Genomic DNA, 23,844 nt, shown 5'->3' with positions numbered 1-23,844 from the left:
AAAAAAAGGAAAAACAAAGAACACAACCCCAAAACAGTAAGCCAGTAAGTTTTAGGCCTCATGTTGTAAGGACAAAGCGCCAGAAAAGACCTCATTTTAGAGCTGGAGCTGCTTTTCTGTTAAGTGAGGGCAGAAATGTTAGCGGTAAGTCACGATCCGTTTGCCTGCTCTGGTGGGCATCTGCCTTTCAGGAGGGTGGCTGGACTCAGAAGGGCAAGGTGTCCAGAAACAGCCTGTCGATAATGGAAGGGGCTGGCACCAAGTCTTCCAGTTTCAGGTAAAAGATGCGCTGCAGTCCCAGTGTGCAGAGAGAACGCAAGTCAGCAAGAACACCCAGTACCTTAGGCTCTGCGGACTCGAGCGGCTGTCCTTTGTTTTGGCAACTGAAAGTTAAGTGATCTTTCAAACTGCTTGTGATCTTGTTGCATAGCTCTTCCACTTTCTTTGGTTCTTTTAAGCCATGTCGTTCTGCAAAGTGAGGGCACAAGAAAAGAAACACAAACATGTCAGCATCCCTACTTCAAGTGGAGAGGACTCATTTGCTTCAGCATAACTATGTGCTCTGGTAATCGAAGCAAAAGATGCTTCAAAAAGTGTATGATTTCTTTCAACAGTTCAGGTTATACGATGTCAGTTAACCTTTTTGTCACACAAAATAAGAGATGATAAGCCCCTGTTTCTTTTTAGCTACTAAAATGGGTAACAGAGATGCTCAATCATGACTGAAATTCTAGTATAATGCGTCCGAGTATCCTGTGTATCTCATATAATTTCTGCGATAGGAGACAGAATTAACTGGGTGATTTTCCAGCAAAACTATCACAGGAGGTGTTTTGGAGATTTCTGTGCTTCCCCACCAGTTGTGAATGCTCAATAACTATGGCAACCATTATTTATTCAGTGAATTCAAGTGGCGATCGATATCCTTAGCCAGCTTCATCAGCGCCAGGCCCAGAATTCCACCAGGAATTTGCAAACACTCTTATAAGAAACTAAAAGCAACTCGCCATCCTTTGTTATTTTGATCAGCTACTGCTTTTTAACTTATTCTTTTTTAAAAGGCTCAAAATAAAAACAGCCTGGAAGTTAACTATTTTGCTTTGAGTAAGCAGTGCCTAAAGTGAAAAGGCTGCTATGTTATCCATCACAAAAAAAATCTCAACATTCCTAAAAGCAAGGGAAGCCACGGCTTGTCCCCATTTGAATAGCTTTTTAAAATGCTGCAATGCTGCTAAATACATCTCCAGTTCTTTAAGCTTAGGTGTAATGAATCAGATTTGTCATTCATTCAAAGCTGGCTCTTTATTAGTACGAGAGAGATAATTTCATGTTGTTTGCTATCAAATTTTAGTGGATGAATTAATTTAACATTTCAGAAGAAGGATCTCCAATAATTTTGTGGCCTTTTGATTTTTCCTTTGACTTGGAAATTCACAGATAAGTGAAAAGCGGCTTCACAACAAAGTGCTCTCCACTTACATGCAAAACAGCATTAGACTGAATAGAGTAGTCTAAGATAACACAGATTAAATTAATTTTAGTCAACAGATGGAAAAAGCAGTGATGGTATAGGATGAGCAGTGAGGGATCGTGGCATTTCTTCTGATGCATCTGAAGCTGTCTGCCTGCCCCATTTCTCTCCCCCAGCCCGGCAGCCACGGGCTGTGTTGTGCCAATTGCCCCAAGTCCTGCTCCTTTCTCTTTACTCCAGGAGGAGGTGGCAGTAGATACTTTCTCTGTCCACCCCCTGATGAACGCTGGAAAGAGCACAGTCTTCTTTACTTCCAGAAGCAGGCACAGCAGTGCCTTGCCCTGACATGTGTGTATAAACTACTTATGCCTCCCCTCGCTGACGTTTTTGGCCCAATGCTCTTGACAAACCAATAAAACAGATGGAATTCAATGAAGGCAGTCAGAAATGGAAAGGTCTGATTTTCCAGTGATTTTCACCCCTTTTACACTGTTTCAACATTACTGAATTACGCAGAGCTATCTCCTGAAAAATACTAGTTTGGGATCAGAACCAGGAGGCACGCGCATACATCTCTGGCCAGAAGGTGAAGCAATGAAGTACCATCAACGTGCTCTGCTGCTTCAGAGCAATGCTCATCCAAGCAGCAGCATCTGCTTCAGACATCTTTTTCACCTTGAAGGAATTAAAAAACTTGGGTATCCTAAGTGCTCTGTTTACATTAAAACATGAGGAGTCAATGAATATTTAAAGCCTTTCCAGTAAATGTTGAGTAGTGTAATTATGTAAACCTTAACTACACAGGTCACTAGGAGTAAATACTTAGCCAGATTCTGCCATTAAAAATCTTGGGGGATAAATATTTTATACAAATTTAAAAAGCTGTAGGTTGTTGTTGGTTTGATGTTTTTTTTATACCTCTAGCCCACTGAGAATCTGCAGGACATGAAGTCAATCCTGTGGTCTTTGAAAAGTTTCCATCTTTTAATCGGTTCTGATGTTGTTTCCTGGCTATGTAAGTGAAGATATCTTTATAGATCTGCAGAGCTGAAATACTACAACTCTGACTTCAGAATAGCAAAGCACATTTTCAAACCAGTGCCTTAGTAGATGTGTATGTTGCCATAGAGTATGGAAAATGATCTCTGGCTTTTGAGCATACAGCAATGTTGTTAACATTTCAAGTAAGAACTAGACAGTCTTTGTCTTACACGGACAAGTTCAAAAGGTTTCACGAACAAATCATGTCTTTGACGTCTAGCCATGAAGCATGCCAATGCAAAATACAGTATGTGCATAGACTGTAATATTAGCAGACTTACTTTAAATAACAAAATCAAGGAAATGCAGGAGTAAGGCATGCTACAACCTCGATCTGCTCTTTGGTCCTACAACATGAAAGCAGTCTCCAACAAACAAGATTGTCTTCCCCTGCACAAATTGCCCACGTGAGTGTTTGATGTTTGCTCTGTCTCTACAGATGTCGTTTCTGACAACTGGAACTGCTTCAGTGATAGAAGGGGTTTGCAGACTCCAATCCTTAAGGCATCCCTTCAGGGCCCATAAAGTCAAAGCCATCTGCTTGGAAGCATCTCTGCTAAAAATGGGCACTTTGCCCTAGCATTGCCATTGCAAGCTGGTCATTACCTCTCTCAGGTAGACTTGAGGAGCCTTGGGTCTAAGTCACATCAAAGATTTAAGTTTAATACTTAGGGTTCAAATAACAGGAAACAAGTTTTCTTGCCTTTTCCACACAGCCAGTGACTTTAGGGGAAAGAAAGACCTGCAGTCTTTCTTAATTAACCTGCAGGTAGCAAAATGAGGCAAGTAGGTACCCTGTCTCTGCAATCAGTGGTCTCCTAATCATTTGTGGTATTCCACAGAATGTTCTTATCCACACATGACTGAGAAGGTCAAGATTTATCCCAAGAAAGACAGCTAGTCAAAACCAATAGATTTTCTCTAACCGATCGAGAAGGTGTGTAAATATTATTGTATTCAGACTTTCTTATAAGGACAATTAAAAAGGCATGGATAAAGTGAATATAGGATTTCTCAGCCTTGTGGTTTAGGATACCATTGATTTTTGCAAGAAAAACGGTGATTTATGGCAAGGATGCTCTCCATAAGCCTGTCAAAACGATTCATTGGAAGTCTTGCCTTTAAAGCTCTGCAAACTTTAGCAGCTCATTCTGGCAAAGTGAACACGGGAAGTTTCTTACACCTTTCTCCTTTTCCCACACACAATTTCTGGGAATCTTGATGTGATTCTGTCCTATAATTATGCTGATCAGCAAAAACTTCTTAAGAAGAGAGTCAAAGAGTAGGAAAAGCTGTCACCAGCTGTGCCAGTCCTTTCCCTGGTCTGTGTCTTAGGGCAGATGACATCAGGGCTAGGCAGATTTGGTTCCACCTTTATGAAAAACACCCTCAAAAAGTACAAGTGTTTTGAAGATCCTGAGTAGCTGAGAGACCCTTAGGCTCTGCGCGCTGTGTCAGGGCAGGTCAGTTTTAGCTTTAATTAATTCTGAAGTGTCAGAAACAGTCCTGTCAGAAATGCAGCAGATTAATGGTACAGACTTAAAATAGGCCTCTTGATTGTCTCGGTTTCAATACAATTATCTGATTTTCTCTTCCCCCTTCACAATCCTCTTCCCCTTCTCTAACTCAAAGAAACACCAGGCTCTGTTGCCTACAGCTTTCTGGTTGCCTTACACATGCTTGGCTGCACGGCAAAGCAGCAACTTCACTGACCCAGGAGCATCCTTTCCCGTTGCAACCTGGCCACATGCACCCTGCCTAACTTTCAGGCACTTCACAAAGGTCCCAGGCTGCGGACACAGACTTCCAAGCTCCTTCTACCATCAGTGCAAAGACAAATGTATTGGAAGACGGTTTTGAATTGAGGTGGGTGAACCACCTTTAAGAGGTGATCTGTATTCTTCTGGGCAAAGAACCTAAAGTTAGGTGAGCTGTATGACCAGAGAGGACACCACAGTTTGCTCCCTTCTTTAGGAAAACCACAACTTAACACAGGCCACCAGGAGCTTCCAGGAGGAAAGAGTTCTTGCCTCATCAAAGGAGTGGGAGAGGAGAAGGAGGAGTGAGTGCTTCACATCAGATGCTGACAGTATTTCCCTCGTCAAAGTGGAGAGGGGAAGGCAGACAATGCAATCTGGAGGGTTTTTTTTTATCAGCGGCTCTCCTACACTCCTCCAGTCTGCCACCTGCTCTTATATAGACTCAGCACACGAAGCAGCCACTCCGGAGAATCCTGGCAATGGGACTGAGGGTATCTGCTGCTGAAGAGGAGGTGAGCCTCTCCCCCCGTGGAAAGTCAGAGAGATCCATATACAGAAGGGAACTGCAGCAGCCAGACCCTTTTTGGCCAGCCCAGAGCTAATACTATTTCTTGGTAAAAACTCTGTTTGTAAACTGCAAGGGAGAGCTCAGCAGCAGGAAGACAAATATAAACTCACCATTAATTGAAACCTCACAATATTCTTCAGTGTTCTAGTGCCAGTCTAACAAAGCAGGAAGAGCATGACTAAGCCTAGTATATACAGTGACTCTGAACTGGTCTGTAAAATACTTAAATTAAAACATATGCCAAAAGAGCTTGGCTAAATTAGGGTGAGAATGCTCTGTGCTCAGAGCATCCCACTGAGAGTGTCAAGTGGGCAAAACAATAATATTTGGATGTGGATAGAGAAAGGAAGAGACAGAAAGGAAAAGAGAAACAACAAGAGAGAGAAAGAAAACACAGGCAGTTTTAGAGAGAGCACAAATATGAGACTAAGAGTGAGCCCTTCAGATGATCTTCACTGTAATCTCAATCCTTCTATTTTGACACTGGCAGAAGAGCATTATTAGTGACCATTCAGGAAGCTAAGGGGGTATGTTAAACAATAGTCCAAGCTCATATCTGGTCTGTTCTGCTGATCTTCACCATCAACACAGTGTAAGACTTAGAGAAAGTCCAGCACGAAGTGGTTGTACGGAAACACTTGTGATCTGTACAACCTACTAAACTAACGGATGTCATCATCATGAAACTAAGGACAGAGCCTTTCCTTCCATGTTGGGACTCTTCTGTAGCTCATTCTATCCTACATCCCAACAGAACAAGTGACCCAAAAGAACAGGACAGAATGCATTTTTTGCTTTCAGGGGGATGTGGGGTGTGTGTCTTCTAATTACTTTTTTTCTGGCTGATGCTCAGAGCACTGCTGATGTGCTCTGGAGGAAGTTGTGTCCAACCCTTCTTAACCAACTGAAGGAAGTAAAAAAGGAGAAGAGAGACAGAGAGAGGAAGATCCTAAAGGAGTACCTTAAAGAAAAAAAGATATGCTGTGACATTAGGGAATTTTAACTATTTACAAGCCACTCACAATAAACCAAATGTCATTGGTTTCATTCCAGGGCTCTTTCGAGCTAATCTCCTATCTGAAAATTCAGCAGGACTCTGACATGTTCTTTAATTTCTATGGGACTCACTGGAAATTCCCAGGAAACATCAAATAAACAGGAAAAGCACAAATATATGGATCTGCGAATGGATGCAAATTTACAAAATCTTTTCCTGTTTATCTTATGCTATGCATACCACCAGCTTTACTCAAACTAAGCAGAGAATTAGTGAATACTGTGATATTCAATAGGTCCCCTGCTGCTCTAATCAAGATTACTGAACAGCATAAATGTTCGTATATGCCGATAACCATGCATCATATACTGTGACCTGCAGCTGCAGTTGAGATGGTTACAGGGCTTTGGAACTACCATGATTGTCACTGAGGAGCGATTTGATATCCCCAAATGAGAGATCAGCCCTCAGCACCTTGGGACATTGGGAACAACAGATGTTTTTTACTCCCCAACACAATGAGTTACATTTATTCCCTTTTCCTTCACTGGGAGAGAGATGTTTGTTGTTCCTGCCACCCTCACAGAACAGCAAACTATGAAAGCAAGCAGTGGCTTCTCTTACTTTCCTCCTTCACTGATACTTTCAATGACTACAAGAGGTTTTGTTTCCTAAGAGCATGTCCTTGTTTGGTCTATGGAGAGCACTCATGAAATCAAGCTGTACAGGTCATCATTGTCAGGAGCATATTCTGTACTAGGACCAAGAATTCTTAGATTTGCTGCTACCTAAGGTGCTGTACAGTATTTAAACCAGATGTAACTGTTACACATCGTTTTCTCTTTTTTTTGGCTGAGCATTCAAGCCACGAAAAATTGACAAATGTAAAACAAGAACTGGAGCAACTTGTGTGATAATGAAGAAAATGTTGTTCAAGCCAACGTTTTGTTGTGCAGCACTTCTATTAAAAGCAAACAACTAAATTCACAAAACTGCAAATGGCCTCAACACAAAAGACAGTGACACTCAGTAGTTGGATATCCTATCTTCCTATAAAAAGGTCATTCTCTCTTGCTCTAACTCACAGGTAGGATTTGAACCACGGTTTACTACCTTCTGCCTCCAGCAGTTCAGTACAGGAAAGAAGTGTCTTCTCTGTAGGATAAACAATGGCACTAAAACATCCACCTGAATCTAAGCCAAGACTCAAAAAAGTCACTTAAAATGTTCAACAGATACCTGATTTCCAAAATTTATCTTCCTTGCTCTTCCTTTTTGGTAGGACTATCTGAAAAGCAGCATCTGACTTGTCAAACTCAAAATGTCAAGAGAAGACAAGGATGCCATTTCTCATGGGCAAATCTCAAGGCTTTCCTGATTAAGAACATTACAAATATATAACTGCTGCGAAATTCTCAAAAGAACCACCAGCTCAGCATTTAGTGATTAGCCATAGCTACCTGATTTCCACTTTCATTTTCCATTTCTTAATATTCATCTTTATACAGTACCATCCATTTTCAGGTGGCCAAATTTCTGACTGAGTCCCTAAATGCCCTTAGAGATCTTAAACCTGTGAATATAAATCACTAGACACAGGAGCCTCGATCTAATTTAGATTGCATGGAGTGCTACTCTCTTCTGAGAGCAAATCAGCAGAGATATTCTGGCATTGTGACATAAAAGAATAAACAGAAAACTACATGAATTTTAAGCACTACCACATACAGAGTAGAAAATCACAGAATCACAGAATCATAGGGGTTGGAAGGGACATCTGGATCATCTAGTCCAACCCCCCGCTACAGCAGGATCCCTACAGTAGGGTGCACAGGAAATCAAGTAAAAAAGTTTCAAATACAGAAAACCTTAAAGCTGTTAGGGACAGAAATGCTCTCCTTCTAAAGGCATTTGATTTGTTTAGAAACTTTGAGAACCGTATAAGACAGCAAACTCCTGAAAGGGCTGTTAGCAATGAAAGGAAGGATTGTGGGGCTTTATCAATGAAAAGATATTTCTATTAAATACTGTATGGTGATCTGAGCCAGCCACTCTTTAAAGACAACCAAATAGTGTCCGACTCAATAAAAAGCAGGTTGTGGCTTTGTAAGGAGAAAAAACTTCTCATCCTATAGAACAGCCTTATCTATAGTCAGACTGATTGTTTGCAGGAACTCCTCTTTATCTACTTATATCCTCTCAGTCTCCAGTAAGGTAATCAAGAACAAGCTCCATAATCTGTGTCTACCTAAAAAGACATATCAAATATATCAGATATTATCTAAATCAGTGACAAGCACTGTACATATGTGAGCATATGTGTCTGTGTGTACATATATGTGGAGAGGGATAGTAACTGTCTTTGATTTCCAGATCCGTAAATCCGCACACATATACTATTTATATATGATATGTACATACACACACATGTATTTATAATACATATATGTAAGTACTTAAGCTTTTGTGTGATCTCTGAATAAGGAAGTAAAAAATAAGTTGGGAACATTCTTTATGAGTTTAACATATCATTCATTTTGATTTTTTTTTTTCATGTGGAACAAAGCAATCCCAAATTATTCTGGACTTCAGAATTTTATCAAAGAAAGCAGAATCTGGACCTTAACATATCCTTTCCAAACAGCAGAAAAAAATCTAATGTAAGTTAATTAAAACCTTAGGATATTTCTAGCAATAAGCAAAGCATTTGGGCTACAACAAATATAAGCAAACCCCTCTCTCAAACAAGAGGGAAGCGTACCAGCTAAATTCTGAAGCCAAAAATTTAGCCCTACAAATGTCAGTGGGAATTGGTCAATGTACAGAGTTTTGCATTTGCCACTGAGCATTTTATGTCAGTTCCCATGCATCCACTCATCCAAAGAAAGACTGCAGCTGATTTAGTTGAGGCTACCACCTGCAAACTGGTAGTTGCCTAAAATGCAAGAGGAAATCAATATCCACCCCATCAGAGCTCCTAGCATCCCCAGGCAGACTCAGTTTGAGGCACGCTGAGGTGCTGGCCCATGCTGTCATCACACCTCCAGCACCTTTCCACTAGCACCTTTTCTGAAACGAGAGTCAGGCTTCCAGCTGCTCTGATGAGCTCCTGTGGCTCATCAGACACTCTCACCCCTAGCACTCCTTACCCCTCCTGCCTCTCCAGCTGTACCCCCTAAATTATCAAAAGCCCACAGTATGCAGTGCGTGCTTCAAGTGGCTTTGTTGGTCAGGGATGAGAAAGTGATACTTCATAACATCATGCTCCTCTGTTTTGTACTTCCTACCCAGATTTGGCAGGTTCTTTAATTTCTGGCTATTCACCCCACCAGGCAGAAGGGGAGATAAGGTCACGTACCTTGGCACACCCAAAAGCTTTTGTAAAGCTGCAGAAGAGATCTCTTCTATAGCTTTTCTCCAATTTTTCTCTCTCAACAAATCATAGAATATATAATACCTACCATACCACACACAGAACACAGAATACCTACATAGAATACCACCCAAAAGCAGCACTCTTTCAGGCACCGTGCTATACTAGCCATCTAGCTTCTAGCCCTCAAGCCACCCTCATGTTAGTATTTCCATGCAGAAGACTTTCCTCTGGTGATTTGTTGCTTTCTAGGAATCCAGCAAGGATTTCAAAAGATTTTTGTAGGAGCTACTCAGTTTGCCTGGAAGCAATTTGATTTTTAGAGACAATTCCAAGAAAACAATGAAAACAAGAAGAAACAGACAGTCAGATTACAGTTTAATAGATGTATCTGATGGTCTAATGTTACAGTCTACAAGTTCATGGAGGTCATTACGACACTTAAAAATTGCAATTACTTTATCCAGAATATTGCTAAGTTAACTGAAATTGCTTGAATCTACACTAAGTAAAGCACGAGTCTGAAGCATTATATAACAAAGGAGCACTTACCTGTTATCATAGTTAGAGCTGATAAACTTGCTAAGGCTGGGATATCAAGGTTAAGGCTCTTTAAGTTTAAGGAAAAGTCTTTAATAGAGTCGAGCCACTCCCCAAATCCACGAAGGCACTGAAGTCTATGAAGCACAAGTCCATTGCAGAATACAAACTTATCCTCAGCAGTATCAGACCTCAAATAAAAATAATTGAAAAAATTAGAGACGCATCTTCAACTTTACAGCAAAATGCATAACCAGGATTGAAGTGTCTGTCATTTAAAATCCAAGGCACATTATCCTGAGACATATGTGGGCATTCACGTTTGACAATATGCTTCTCCCTTGGGGCAAAAGTACAACAAACAAGCTTCTATGATTGCTTACTTTGTAGAGATATAAGCCTGAGGTTAGCTGTAGCATGTGGCGTAGACTGTCTAATTAGTTAAGATTTTGGTCCTGCCCAAAGGCATAAACAGAGAAGACATTTTACATTAAATACTGTATGTTTGAATCGCAGTAATACTACGTGTGTGCATTTTGAAATGCAAAACTAATAAAAGCTGAGGAGAGATGGGGTTCTGCAACTCTCAGCACTTACTTGGTTTGATCTGCATTTTTCATATTGTCAAAATTAATACAGAAGAAAACAATGGAAAACACATGCAATAATGCACAACATAACAGACTCTTTTATGTGAGAACCTATCGCAAGAGTGATGTTATTGCCAGGATCTCTCTCCTCCCACCCCCCGTTGCCAGTATCCCTGTTAAGAGCTACATGCAAAGGTCATTTTCGACCTACAGAAGCAAGGCATAATTCAAATCACCGGTGTGGAATTTCTCCAGTCCCTGAAAGTGTCTTTGGTGAAATATCTTAACTGGTGCCAGGCTGACAGACAGCACCTTGTTCTGCTGAGTGACTTGGTATTAAGGAAAAAAATAATTTGAGCAAGATTTTAAAGCTCCTTTATCCCTTTCAACAACAGACTACAGAGATGCGCGTGTGTGAAAAAAAGAAAGGAAAAAAAAAAAGGAGAAGCTTCTATACTAAAAACGCTTTTATATAGTTTATGGTGATGAGTATGAAGCAAAGTTGTTCAAACTGTACCCAAGGATCAATTTTGATTTCTACGGAAGAAGAGGATGTGGTGTATCAAATAAAAAGAAGCGCATTAGTGAGAAATATGCTCCTTTTTAAAATCACTGCCTTATCTTTTGTGCAGCATAAAACAAATTATACATCATCTCTTGTGGATGCAGACATTGTTGATGTTTTCTGTCATCATTTTGTTTGTTTGTTTGTTTTTTTGCAATTGACAGCATTCCAGTGTATCGCTATATTTGATCCTAAGAATATGCAGGTGGGTGATTTTTCACATCAGCTGAAGAGGAAATGAAAGAAATAGTTACCTGATGGAGAGTCTTAGTACAAACAGCTCCAAAAAAGCTGATTCTATGAGTAATGTCTGATCTTCTTTTGGGAGGTCAGTAAATCCTGGAATTTTTTCTGCCCAGCCTCTGGATATGTCAATGGAGGCAGTCAGAAGATTATAGAACTGTTGTACATGTTCTGCATCTGTGCCTGCAGCAGCCTGGTCGGTGGAACAGTACTGAAAGAAAAACCACAGAAAGCAGCATTACAACACGACATGCATTTCAGGGCATCCTGAGGAGCATATGGTGCTACCTGCCTAACAATGCTTCCTTCTGCAGCAACGCTGACACAAGCATCCAAGGCACACTGAGCAGGTCTCCATCTATCTACCTGCTCAGCTACCTGGAGGCATTTTGCTATTCAGATGTATATTGCAAAGACATTTCCACAATTAGAGAAATTGTTTGAAATTTGTAAGTAATATGCAATATTTATCACATTTTGCAAGTAGCTCCATGCTATTAGCAAACAGAAACAGCAATCTGGTGGGGAGGATAATTTCAACCACAATAAAGGAGGAATGCCATTTAGCTTACTGCAATTAAACATTTTTCCCATTGATGAATTTGTCTCAGTACGTCCAAAATGCAGATTTCTTCCCCAGCTTCTCAAATTGCATTTTATCAGACAGTGATAGAGACACGCAAGATAAATCATCTTTTATCTGACACGTGCAGCATGGCTTCATTTGAATACAGAACTGGTTGAAAGTAAACCAGCTGCCCCGTATCACCTCTTATCCTACACAGAGAAGCATTTCAGGCTCAGGAGAACCTATTATCCCACTGATTCGGCCATAACTTTTCCAAACAACCGCCTGACAGCCCCAGCTTGCAGCACTTCCCTGCGACCCTCCGGCAGCTCCCTCCCTGCTCTCTCTCACTTCCTCAGCACTGGATCCCTGTCGCTCCCGGGGCACTGTTCTTTTCAAGAGAAAAAGTAATAGGAGCTTTGGTGGCTTAGTCTGATTCTGTGCTTGGAAAGTAACAGCAACCTGCCCATCAGGCATCGCGTGGGGTATTTCTGGGAGGGACTCCTTATGAGCCCTACCTCTGAGACTCAGCCAGGGAAAGGATGGGGTGATCTTCATTAGTGCACACCCGTTGGAAGCACTTTCCACACACAGTTATACCTGAGCCCATCAGCCTGAAGGTACTCCTAGCAGCCCAAGTCAGAGGGGAAGAAGGACCCACATCTCCTCTCCACTGAGCATGGTGGGAGCGTGGAAGGATCTTACTACAGGCATACCCCTTTGGCTGCATGTATCACCCAATTAACTCTCTGTGCAGGGCAGAAAGGGGGGAACAGCAAGCAGATCCTCTTGGGTAGGCGTCCTGTTCCCTGCCTGCCCTAGTTGGAGCTGTTTGCTGTTAGTAGGACAGAGTTTCACAGCCAAATTGATTGTTGAACCACAGCAAAGACATGAGAAGTCCTAGAAATCTCTGGCTACATCTGGGCTGTCAGTGCTCACATGGAGACAAATTCTGCCACAGCCACTCTGAAGGAGGACAGAGTTGCAAGAGGGAGGATGAAATATCCAGAAGATGGGAAACAGCAGTAGAAAATTTGTACACTGCAAGAGGCTCATCTCTTCTTTCAATGAAAGAACCTGGTGAGGAAGCTCAAGCAGTGCAAAACACTACTCCTGGCACTGAACTGCAGCACAATGCACTGGGGAACAGTTTGTGGCTGGAAAAAGATGGTATGTAGAGATCTTGCAGCCCCTAGTAATGAAGCCAAGATAGTGAATGTGAGGTGGTGGTCTTGTCCACTGTGTGGTCTTCAGCTCCTCAAACTCTAGAAGATCTGCCCTGTTGTGCAGGAGCTGAGGTGACTCCTTTTATATGAGAAAACAGCAAATGTGGGCTGATGGAAATTCCTGCCTTGCCTACAGGTAGTGTTAAGGTAAGACACATTCTTGATCCTCTGATCAATGAAAAGGGGGGAAAAGAAGAAAGATACTACCCTAAATTCACCCAAAATATAACACACTGCAAGTTGGTGTAATGATGTCAGGTATTAACTTCTTCTCAATAATTATAAAGCATTCCTTCAGCAAAAGTAAGACAAAGTTTTAATATTGTCCAACAAAGCTGAATGCTGCATTATGTCACATAACTGAATGCTGCAGTACTGTATACCTCACGTGGGCCACTTAATTAAATTGAATGCACCAAATAAATAAACAAATAAATAAATAAAAATTAACCTGCATGTGTTATTATAGTTCAGCCCTTGAGAGCATTTTTAGAAGAAAGGTAAAAACTATAAGGAATTATGTAGTTTTGAACTGCTATAATATGTCACTGCTTGCTACACAGAGTTAGCACTTACAGAGAATAGCTGAAATAAAATATTATTTACTTCCAGCGGTCTTCATGAGTGTATAAGAAGGCATAAAAAAAATGTATGCTTCAGTTTTATGCACAAAAAACTTTTCTTCTTTTCCCTCATGATTATTTCACTGAGGAGAATCATAGAATGGGTTGGGTTGGAAGGGACCTTAAAGATTATCCACTTCCAACCCCCCTGCCACAGGGATATCCCAAAAAGGGATAGCTCTGCCCTACACACTGCTTGCTGCCCTGCTAGGAATTAAACGACACCGACTGGCTCAAGGGAGAGATGCGTGCACAGCAAGCAACATTGATTTATAAGGTATATCTAAAAGGCTGAAAGCTTGATAGCATGATCCAGCCCGACCCCTTGCCTACTTTCATCGGACCTCCATGGACTGCTGGAGCTACAAAAGTCTAACAATGATGGTGTTGCATATTTACCATATGATAGCTAGAAGCTAGGCTTGTTTCTCCATGCATCCACGTACCCTTCCTGTGTCAGAAGCACTAACATTTGCTACATATTTTAGTTAGGGATTGGGGTGGGATCATTGGCTGAATGCCCCACCAAAAAATAAACATCTCCATTTAAGTCGGTGGCTGCTTTGCCTGAAGAAGGATGGCAAGGTGCAGGGTCTGCTTCTCATCTCACTTACTGAGAAGTCTAAACCCATGGAATTGTACCAGTGAAACAGGTGTGAGACCTGACCACGGCCCTTGGCCTTTAAAAAGTTCATAAACCGAATTCTGTTCCTAGCAATTGCTTTTTGAAACCAAGTACCTAAATATACCATTGCTGTGGGCTGGTAAGTTAAAACCAGTGCTGAAATGAGAAGTAGCCATGTTCTCAACAGAACTGGTTCCACTGTGTTTTGCTTTAAAACATATGGATTATGCAATTTAATTTTGTTTTTTTTTGGTGTAGATGGTTGCATTTGTTTGGAGGGAAGAAGCGCACGTTCCTCTCCGAAACTCTTATCTGTATTTTTGCAACAGGTCAAGACGTTGCAAACATCTTGCAAACATGAAGACCATGCTAAACATTAAGGTCGTGACTATGGAAGTGTTAGGACTGACTCCAAGCCAGGCTTTCAGATCCACCCATTTGTGGTGCACGGCAGGGTCACGGCTGAGCAGAGCGTGCCGCAAGCCCGTCCTTACAGGTACAGCGTCCTTCACATTAGTTTTGAGTGTTACAGTGGGATTCCAGCATGTTTCTGTTAGTTAATGTCAGTGTCTACTCAGCAGTCTTTCCTGATTTCCCTTAACTTTTTAAAGAAATATAAGGTTCACGGAAAGCATGTGAATCTATTGCTTTCATTTAGCTTATTTTTTGTATTTTCAGTACTGCCGAGGATAACAGATTAGTATATATTTTAATGTTAGGAAAAACGTAGGTATTAGCGTGTCCTAACAACCATACATAATCTTTTAGCTACCGAAACTAAATTAATCTGCTGTCAATCCTATGCGTTCTGTAACGACCACCAGGATTGTTCAGCAGTGAGACCTTTCCACTTGAACAGCAATAGCTGTCACAGGATAAAGAAGAAAGTCACATTAAAAAAGTCAGAGTTTTCATTTAATTATTATTATTTATAATGCAAAATAATGTTGCTTCTATAGGTAAATACGTGAGATTGGATAATGCTCTCGCGGACTGAGCTGTCATGCTCATTTAATGCTATGGAACCCAGCAGAGTCCTGTCTGAAAGCACAGCTGGACGTGGACCTCGGTGTTTGCAGAACGACCCCGAGACCCCCTGGGTAAGTTAAAATACATGTAAACATGGGCAATGCATTCTTCCCCAAAGGCTGTCAGGCACTAAACAACTCGTTCATAAAAACAATTTGTAAAACTGCTGGACTGTATACATACTGACTAGCTTGAAGACAAGAAGTTACAGCACACCTATAATTGCCAAATTATATATGTAATATATTTTAAAAGTATATATTAAAATATATTAAAAAGTAATTACATATATAAGCATATTCTAAGCTAGAAGAATACATTTTTATATAATTACAACAGAACACATTTTAGCATTAAATATTACTTAGCAACAAGTGATAAATGGACAATGTGAATATTGTCTGAGTACAGCTGTATTTTTCAGTCTGAGATTTAATCATATTTCATTAAGTGGAAGGAATTTGAATCTTGTTTTTTTGTAGCCATATTTTTTTTCTTTTCATACATTCAGCCTTCCTAAGAATGCATTTTACAAGCTGCTTCTACACTATATTTTAATAACTACAGAGCAGTTTTATACGCTTTCAAAATATACCTTATCAATATTTAAATGGTGCCCACTACACATTAAAGAACTAGGGTAAGAAAATAAATAATATCTGGTGAAGCTTTGCTGATACAATCTTTCAGAATTTTGATTTAGAGGTTTGTTTCCTGAATGTGAATTTTACTTAAGAAATATTCCTGCTGGGACATCCAAAGCTGGGCTCTGTAATCTTTGAAATAATGGCAAATTTCCTATGATTTCAACGTAAACGGAGCTATCCATTGCGTGTTATTTCACACAACACTCATAGCTGCACGCTATCAAAGTTCCGTTAGATTTTAGCATGAATAACTTGAAAATTAAGATACCAGACACACGGATAGTCCTGACTTTGGGAGATCAATCAGTTGCATTGTAATCACAGCCTTTTGCAAGACAACCAGTCTACTTATCCACATAATTTGCTTTCACTCTCTGAAATATACACGGTAGATAACCTTGAATATAAGACCCTCACAGTGAACAGCTGCCAACCGAGTGCCGGCACACCTCCTTCCCCACCATTACCCACCCACCCAAAAGGCACGGCCGGCTGGCCAACTTCTACTCTCACCCCAATTTCACATTTCTTTTCATTTCAGCCAACCAGCTAGGAATGCAGCTCATGAGTCATTTCCATGCAGAAAACAAACAAAGAAAAGCGAGACATACTCGTGAATAGTCGAGCTCCCTGGGCGTGGAGTCGGTTAAAGCTCGTACGAGGGCGTTCATCATGCTGATGGGAGGAGAAGGCGGGGAGGGCTGCGAAGGTTCCTGCTGCAGGGGGCTCTTTGGTTTGGAAGGCAGCCGACCTCTTCTCCCTTTCAGGCTGTCTGTGCGGACAACTGCATAGAAAAGAAGCGTGTCGGTGGTAAGGACACGGTAAAACGACAGAGCAGCATGAGCACCTGCTTCCCCTGCGATGGCCAGCCCAGCAAAAATAAGAGCATTCTCCAATTTCAGCATGCTGTTGATGCCTTTGATGGCAAAGAAACACAAATGGTACCAAAACTGCTTACAACTATGACCGTAAGCAGCAGAATAACTGCTTCCTTGGAGCCCAGCTGTGTTTCTAGTGCTCATGCTTTGTTTGCAGCACACCTGTGTACCCCTATATGCACACATACAGCCCTACTGCTGAATAGAAAACAGAGTTTGAAACACAAACGTCACCTGCTATATGGCAGGGCTGTTCTTTCACAGTAACTTTAGCTTTCTCAAAGCAGTCAAAAAATATGGTCACACTATATAGGCTGTATTTCCCATGTCAGTATTTGCAATAGGACTGCTCACACAGTATTACTCACATACTTAAATATTTGCAGAACAGGGACTAATGAGTTGATCCAGTTTCCATTTAAATTAATTGCAAATTTACAATCAGCTCATGGCCACGAGACAAGATCCTGTGCAAAAAGGCACCCAAGACAACGAAACATTGATGCTACAAGATAACGTGCGGAAGCCAACTGCATTAATGAATGGCATTCAGAGTTCATAAAGGACACATTCTGGCCAGAGTCAAATTATCCCCTTGTGACCTTGCAATCCTTGAACTCTGGGCTCCCAGAAAGTCTAAACATGTTAAACCCACTCAACTGGGCAACAGGAAAAAAAAAAATCAATGATGTGTTATTGTACAGATGCACGAATTGGAGGGACAGCTAGGAAGCTAATTGCCAAGTCCGTAGTAAAGACGTCTGTGTCCACAAACACGCACACACACGCACACACACACACGTGCTCGTTCAACGTAATGCTCCAGCATTTGGGATAATAATAGCAGTAGCCCTCACCTTCTTTCACCATGCCGACGCTGAGACACTTCTGAAAGCGGCAGTACTGACATCTGTTACGGCGTCTCTTGTCCACCGGACAGTTCTTGTTTGCCAGACAAACATATTTTGCATTTTTCTGAACCGTCCTCTGAGAAAAGGCAACAGAAAAACAGCGAACCGAGAGTTTCGTGAACAACTTGGAACCTGACAACATGTATTTTAATTACAACGTGAAAAGCGACAGTGCAATTCATATAATTAGATAAAATTAATTTCCTAACACACTAGCCTGCAGGAAAAACAATTTTATTAGTGTTAGCTACTGACAATGAAAATCATCGAGGATTGTTCTGAAGCAAGTCTCCGGAGACAGGCAACTTTGAATGATAAAATCATATCTGAAATTACCAGGTCATCGCATCTACCTTTGGGGATTAGATTATCTCCGCTTTTAATATCCCTTTGGGAACAATTTTCTACTTGGTTCATTCCCTTGATTATTGCTGACCTTATTAAAATAAAACCAAAACGATCTGCGATGTATTTCTCCTGCTATCGCTATTGTTAGGCGAATGCCACAACAACTGGTTTGGTTGCCATTAAGATCAGCAGGGAGAAAAGTAAAAATAGCAGAACTCCTCCAAATATGTTCAGTTAAATATTCTGGGAAAGCCGACCTGACTTTTGGGAAGAAATGGACCGAGTCATACTGTAGCCATATATGTAATTAATGCTTAAAACGGCTTACATATAACTATATATAAACTATACCGTGCCTTAAAAATTTGTAAAAACCTGGTGAGCCTTGAAAAAATGTAATAGAAGTCGTCACAAAAAATATATATATATTATTATAATATGTTAGGATATTTATATATTGTTTTCGTACTTAAAGTCAAAGACAGCTTAGCACCGAAAGATATTAATAGGAAAGGCATCAGAAGAGGATCAAATTCATCAGTTCAGTTTGGTATTAAATCTTTCACTGCAATTAAATTATCGGGGAAATGCTATTTTAACACTGTTCTTTCTCGAGGAGCAGCTGCAATGGACTAAATACAAGGGACACAGCAAATGCTGCTCATTACACTTTAGAACTGAGAAAAGAAGAGTGCAGGACAAACTGTGGATCCTGCCCCCAACGAGGGACATGCTATAGATTTCCACGGGGGCAGGGTCAGGCCCTCAGGAGCTGCCATTTCCAGGTTATCTGTGCTCCATTTTATAATTATTTTTAAATAACAAACGAGTTGCAGGGGAGCATGTGTATTTTAACTCGTTGCCAAAGGATTATTACCAAGTAATAGTAGCAGTTATATGCACAACAACAACAGCATAACGAGGTGAGCCCTCCCCTCCAACTACTTTGGGACTATTTTTGTTCCCATCGTAGTTAGGATATCTTTGGCAGAACAGGGGCACAACTCCTATCTGTGCTGAAAGAAATAGACTGAATCGGCCCCAAATTTCATAGACTCATAGAATTACAGAATGGTTTGGGTTGGAAGGGACCTCAAAGGCCCCCCAGCCCCACCCCTGCTATGGGCAGGGCATCTCCACACCAGCTCAGGCTGCCCAGAGCCCCATCCAACCTGGCCTTGAATTCATCAACTTTTTAAAGTCTACTGCTCAAAACCACTCCCCAAAAAGTCTACCCCGAGTGCTTCGCTGGTGCCATTTCTAAAAACAAAACAAAACAAAACCTGAACTAAATTTGCTGAAATTATGAAGTGCCAGAATCTAAAAGCAGAAGGAATTTCAGTCTTAAAAATGTCAGCACATGATTTCGTCTGCCTCAAAGTGGATTACTGCTGTCAGCAGTGCTTCAGAGCTACAGTGCTGGGACACCTGAACCAAGAGCAGCACTGAGGCAGTGACCAAACACAACATTGCCTGAGGTTTCCTCCTCGTGCCGGTGCTGCTCTGGCCTTCTGAGCCACTTCTACAACTACCAATGGTGGGTGCGGAGCTTGGAGCCCAGGGGCGGCAGGCAGGGAGGGGAGCAGGGTGTCTCACCTTGAAGAAGCCCTTGCAGCCCTCGCAGGTCCGCACGCCGTAGTGCTGGCAGGCAGCGTTGTCCCCGCAGACGGCGCACGTGCCCTCCCCAGACGAGGAACTCCTGCTGGGCGGAGAGGGCAGCCCGCCACCACCACCACCGCTGGCCTCGCCCATGAGGCCAGAGGCGGCCGCGTTGAGGCCGAGCGGTGAGAAGGCTAAGGTGGCCGGCCGCTTGGCCAAGGGCAGCCCGTAGGAGTGGCTCTCCATGGGCGCCTGGCCGGCTGGCGATCTGTCAGAGCCCAGCGGCAAGCTCAGGGAGGCCGGGTCGTAGCACATGTGGGGGCCCGCCGGCGGCGTGTGGGGAGGAGAGTGCTTGAAGTGGAAGAGGGGGAAGCGCGGAGGCGCAGTCTTCATGGGGGCGGCCTCCATCAGGTGGCCGGGGGGCAGGCAGGTCTGTGTGGGAGGCAGCGGGGGCTCGTCCCACAGGCTCTGGTGCGGGGGGAAGCCGGGCGTGGTGGGCGTGGAGGGAGGCGACTGCTTGAAGTACATAGAGGTGCTGGGCATGCTCTCGTCCACCGAGGGGGGCAGCGAGGGCTGGTAGGTGGAGAGCCGGGCATCTTCCATCTTGATGAGGGGCCTCTGGCCGGAGGAGGCAGATTGCATTTGGTAGAGGCAGGAAGGCTTGAGCTCGTAGCTGCCGGAGTAACCCTCCATGAAGGTGCTGAAGCTGGGGAGGGAGGTGGTGGCAGTGGCGGTGATCTCGGTGCCGCTCAGCTCCATGCTCAGCTTGCCATAGTCCGGGTTCATGATCTCCGAGCTATACTCCGAGCCATACGCGTAGGTCTGAGCTGCATAACTCGAACCAGGCGGCGAAGGGCTATACTGCGCTTGCACACAGGGCATATCTGCAGGGGCAAAGGAGGACGTTACAGCCAGCCCCGCGGCCCACAGCCCCATTCACTACCTCCTTCCCGACAACGAGCTGCCCGCATTTCCCAGAGCTCTGTCGGAGCCTCCCGCTCTCACCTGGAGGTGAGAAGTATAAATCAGCCCCGAGCCGCTGCCCTTCAGCAAGAAACGTGCATTTGGGGTCGGGTATTGGGGAGCAACTCCAATCTATAGCGGTGTCAGTGGGAGAAGGATCCATCTCGGGCTGCCCCAGATCCGCTGCTCCATATCCATAGGTGTCAATGAGAATTAGATAAGCAGAACGGGAACGGTTTATGGTGCTAAATCTATCCCCGTATGCGTCAGAACGTGCCATAAAATCTTCATGAAGGGTAAACTAGATTACCAAATGCATAATATTAAAACCGATATTTATTACGAAAGGAACACCATTGGCAGCGGGTGTCAGAGCTCAAACGTATCCCTGAATTTGCAAAAATGGAAGAGAAAAAAGGATGGGGTATTTCTGTTTTTATAAGATAACAGAATTGGTTTTATCCATCAGCCGTAAAAGTTAACATGGCTCACTGGGAGCTGGGATGCTTTCAGCAAGGCAGTGCACGGCTGCAAAGACTTCATCCTTTTCCATTTCCCACTGATGCACTGTCTCCTTTGTTGCTGGCAGGAAATTGTGGCCACAGCCCACATGAGGTTCACCTGACCGCAGGCTGCTGCCCCACGTCTGCAAACCAAGCCCAAAGCACACGGCATGCCCAGGGTGTGCAGCCGGGGGGTACAGTGCACCCATCTGTGCCGTTTCCCCAGTGAAGGGGAAGAGGAACGTGGGAAAATGTCCATCAAAATTAAGTTCATTTCCTCTTAATTGTGGCAATTTGTGTTTTGTAAGCAGCTGATAAATAACTCCTGTTAAAACACAAAGTCGCACTGAAAATAATGGGGTTTGCATTAGGATTTTAAGAACGCCCTTTGCTAATGATGTTTAGACACCCACTTGAGCGTGCCATGCAAGAACCCAACCAAAAGGTGCCAAACCAACTCGTAGCTCTGCTGTGCAGGTAAATGGAAACTGAACACCAGATCTCACTGTACCATCACACAGCACTCCCATCTTTCTTCTTTTTGAGTAAACATTAATAAGTGACAGAAAAAAAAAAAAACAAAAACAAAACACTAAAAGCATAAAACAGTGCCGTTTTCTAAAATTACTGCTTAGAAAACAGGCAGCAGGACAACGCTCTCCCAAGCCTCGCCTCCCAGCCCTGCCTATCTCCCACCACTCCTTTTCTTCCTATGGATATCTGCGCCCGTGCCAAGTCCCGCTTCTATCACCGGTTCGGCTCGAAGAGTAAATACAAAGGGCGAGCAATGCCTTGCCCGCACCTCCGCACCGCACTGGGGCCGCGCCGAACCCGGCGTGAACCCGGTGGGGGTAAAAGGGCTTTTAGCAGCTCCCGGCAGGCACAGAGGCTGATGGAAGGCACTGGTGTGGGTGCTGGGTGTTTCTGGGCACGCCAGAGTTACGGCCTGCGTTCTGCTCAGAGCAGACTAAGAAAGCCCAAGTCTAAAATAAGTCTGACCTGGGGACAGCAAAACAGACCCTACACAAAGGTCCGCTGCGGCCACGCGGCTCCTCCTACCCCGCTGCCGCCAGCGCCTCCGCCTCGCTGACCCCAACCCAACCCTTCCTCTCGGGGCACCAACACAAACGACCTCGCGGCTGTCCCTCCTTCCCCGACGCTATCACTAAAAGCCCCCACGCCGCAACGCGCGGTACGTGCCGTGCCACCGAGCAGCCGAGCGGGAGATCGGGGCTGGAGCTCTCGCCGCCACGACCGCCGCTTTCCCATCCCGCCACCCCGCGAAGCTCCGCAGGTCCCACCCGTTCCCCACCCGCCCCCCGTGGCTCGGGGCGGCCTCGCACCTCCGTCCCCTCTCCCCCCCGGCTCACCTGGCGGGTACCTTGCGCGCTGAATGGTGGGGCTGGCGGGGCGGGCGGCGGCGGGCGGCGGCGGGGTCGGCGCCGGCTGGGAGCTCTCCGCGGAGGCGGCAGCGGGGGATGGCCGCGGCGGGGGGCGCGCTTCCGACCCGGGGGGCGCTGCGGCGGGGGAAGAAGGTTCGGTCAGCGGCCAACGGGTCTCTCCCGGGTGAGGGGCGGCGGGGAGGGCCGGGCCCCTCCGCGCTCACCTGCCGGGAGGAGCCCGCGGCAGCCCCTCCATCCTTCCCTCCCTCCCTCCTTTCCGGGCATCCCCGGAGTTTCTCCGTCGGGAGGGGTCGGGGGGAGCTGCAAGATTCCCCGGCCGGCAGCGCACCTCCCCCCCTCCCCGATCCCGGTCCCAGAGGACCCCTCCGTTCCCCGGTTACCCGGAGACGCGGCCGCGCTGCCCGGCACGCGGCTCCCCCCGGGCTGCGGCCGCCGGAGCCGGGAGCGCAGCGGCACGGGGCTGTAAATCAGGAGGCAATGAGCGGCCGTGTCAAAGCCCTTTTCTTCCTCCGTGCACTTTACATCGGGCCCCCGAGTGACGGCCCTCCCCGCCCTGTAACACGAGGAGCAAAGCGTGAAACACTCCATTGTGACTGCGACTTCTTCAGCCGAGTTTCGAAACCTTCGTTTACCCGGGAGGGACCGCGCAGGGGAAGCTCCGTTCAATTAAAAGTTCCGAGCTCCGTTTCCAGCTCCCCGTATCCCCGGGGGTTCGGGGCCACCCTCGGCGGAGGCTCCGCTGTGCCGCAGCCCACGGCCGGAGCGTTCCCGGCCCCGGCGCACGGCGGTCTCCACGGAGCAGGAAGAAAGCGGGCGAAGAATGTCACCGAGCGGAGCGGCTTGGAAAAAAGTTGGCGGCTCGCTCCCAAAGTTTTTGCTTGCTTGCTTGCTTGCTTGCCTTTTTTCTTTTTTTTTTTTTTCCTCGAGAAAGGAATGAGTAAATCCAGCACCGAGCCCCTATGCAGAACGCTGCGTTTCTCCGCTCTTTCCCTGGGAAATTTCCTCGCAGCGCAACTCAGCGCCTCGAAGCCCACCGGTGCGGGGCTGCGCCTCACCGACACCGCCGTCCCGAACGCCGCACGCGACCGCGAGCCCTCGCGGCTCTCCCCGCTCCCGCGGCCCCGGCCCGGGGGGCACCGCACGGCCGCGGCGATGCTCCGTACGCGGTCCCCGTAGGGCGCAGCTCCGCGCCAGGAAGCGAAGTAACACCGCTGCCATCCATCCATCCATCCATCCATCCATCCATCCATCCATCCATCCATCCATCCATCCATCCATCCATCCATCCATCCCCTATCCGGCAGCGGCATCATTTCCATGACAACACCCGGCGGAGAGAGCCCGGCTCCGGCGGCCGCCCCCCGCCCGGGGCA

General features: G+C 44.8%; 1 protein-coding gene across 1 annotated transcript; it reads right to left on the bottom strand.

Annotated features, from left to right (window-relative positions):
• Nucleotides 1-205: 205 nt before the first annotated feature.
• Nucleotides 206-22,574, bottom strand: NR4A3 (nuclear receptor subfamily 4 group A member 3; the record flags this gene model as incomplete). Its single annotated transcript, XM_079533562.1, has 7 exons — nt 22,439-22,574; nt 19,600-20,486; nt 17,602-17,731; nt 16,478-16,650; nt 11,160-11,359; nt 9,763-9,941; nt 206-468 (listed from the first exon to the last, which is right to left on the bottom strand). Exons 2-7 carry the CDS (start codon nt 20,482-20,484, stop codon nt 206-208), a joined length of 1,830 nt encoding a protein of 609 aa, XP_079389688.1. The 5' UTR covers nt 20,485-20,486; nt 22,439-22,574.
• Between the last annotated feature and the right edge of the window lie 1,270 nt (nt 22,575-23,844).

Source organism: Tetrao urogallus, assembly GCF_951394365.1.
Source record: "Tetrao urogallus genome assembly, chromosome: 3".
Lineage (NCBI taxonomy): Eukaryota > Metazoa > Chordata > Aves > Galliformes > Phasianidae > Tetrao > Tetrao urogallus.
This window is presented reverse-complemented; position numbering and strand designations above follow the sequence as displayed.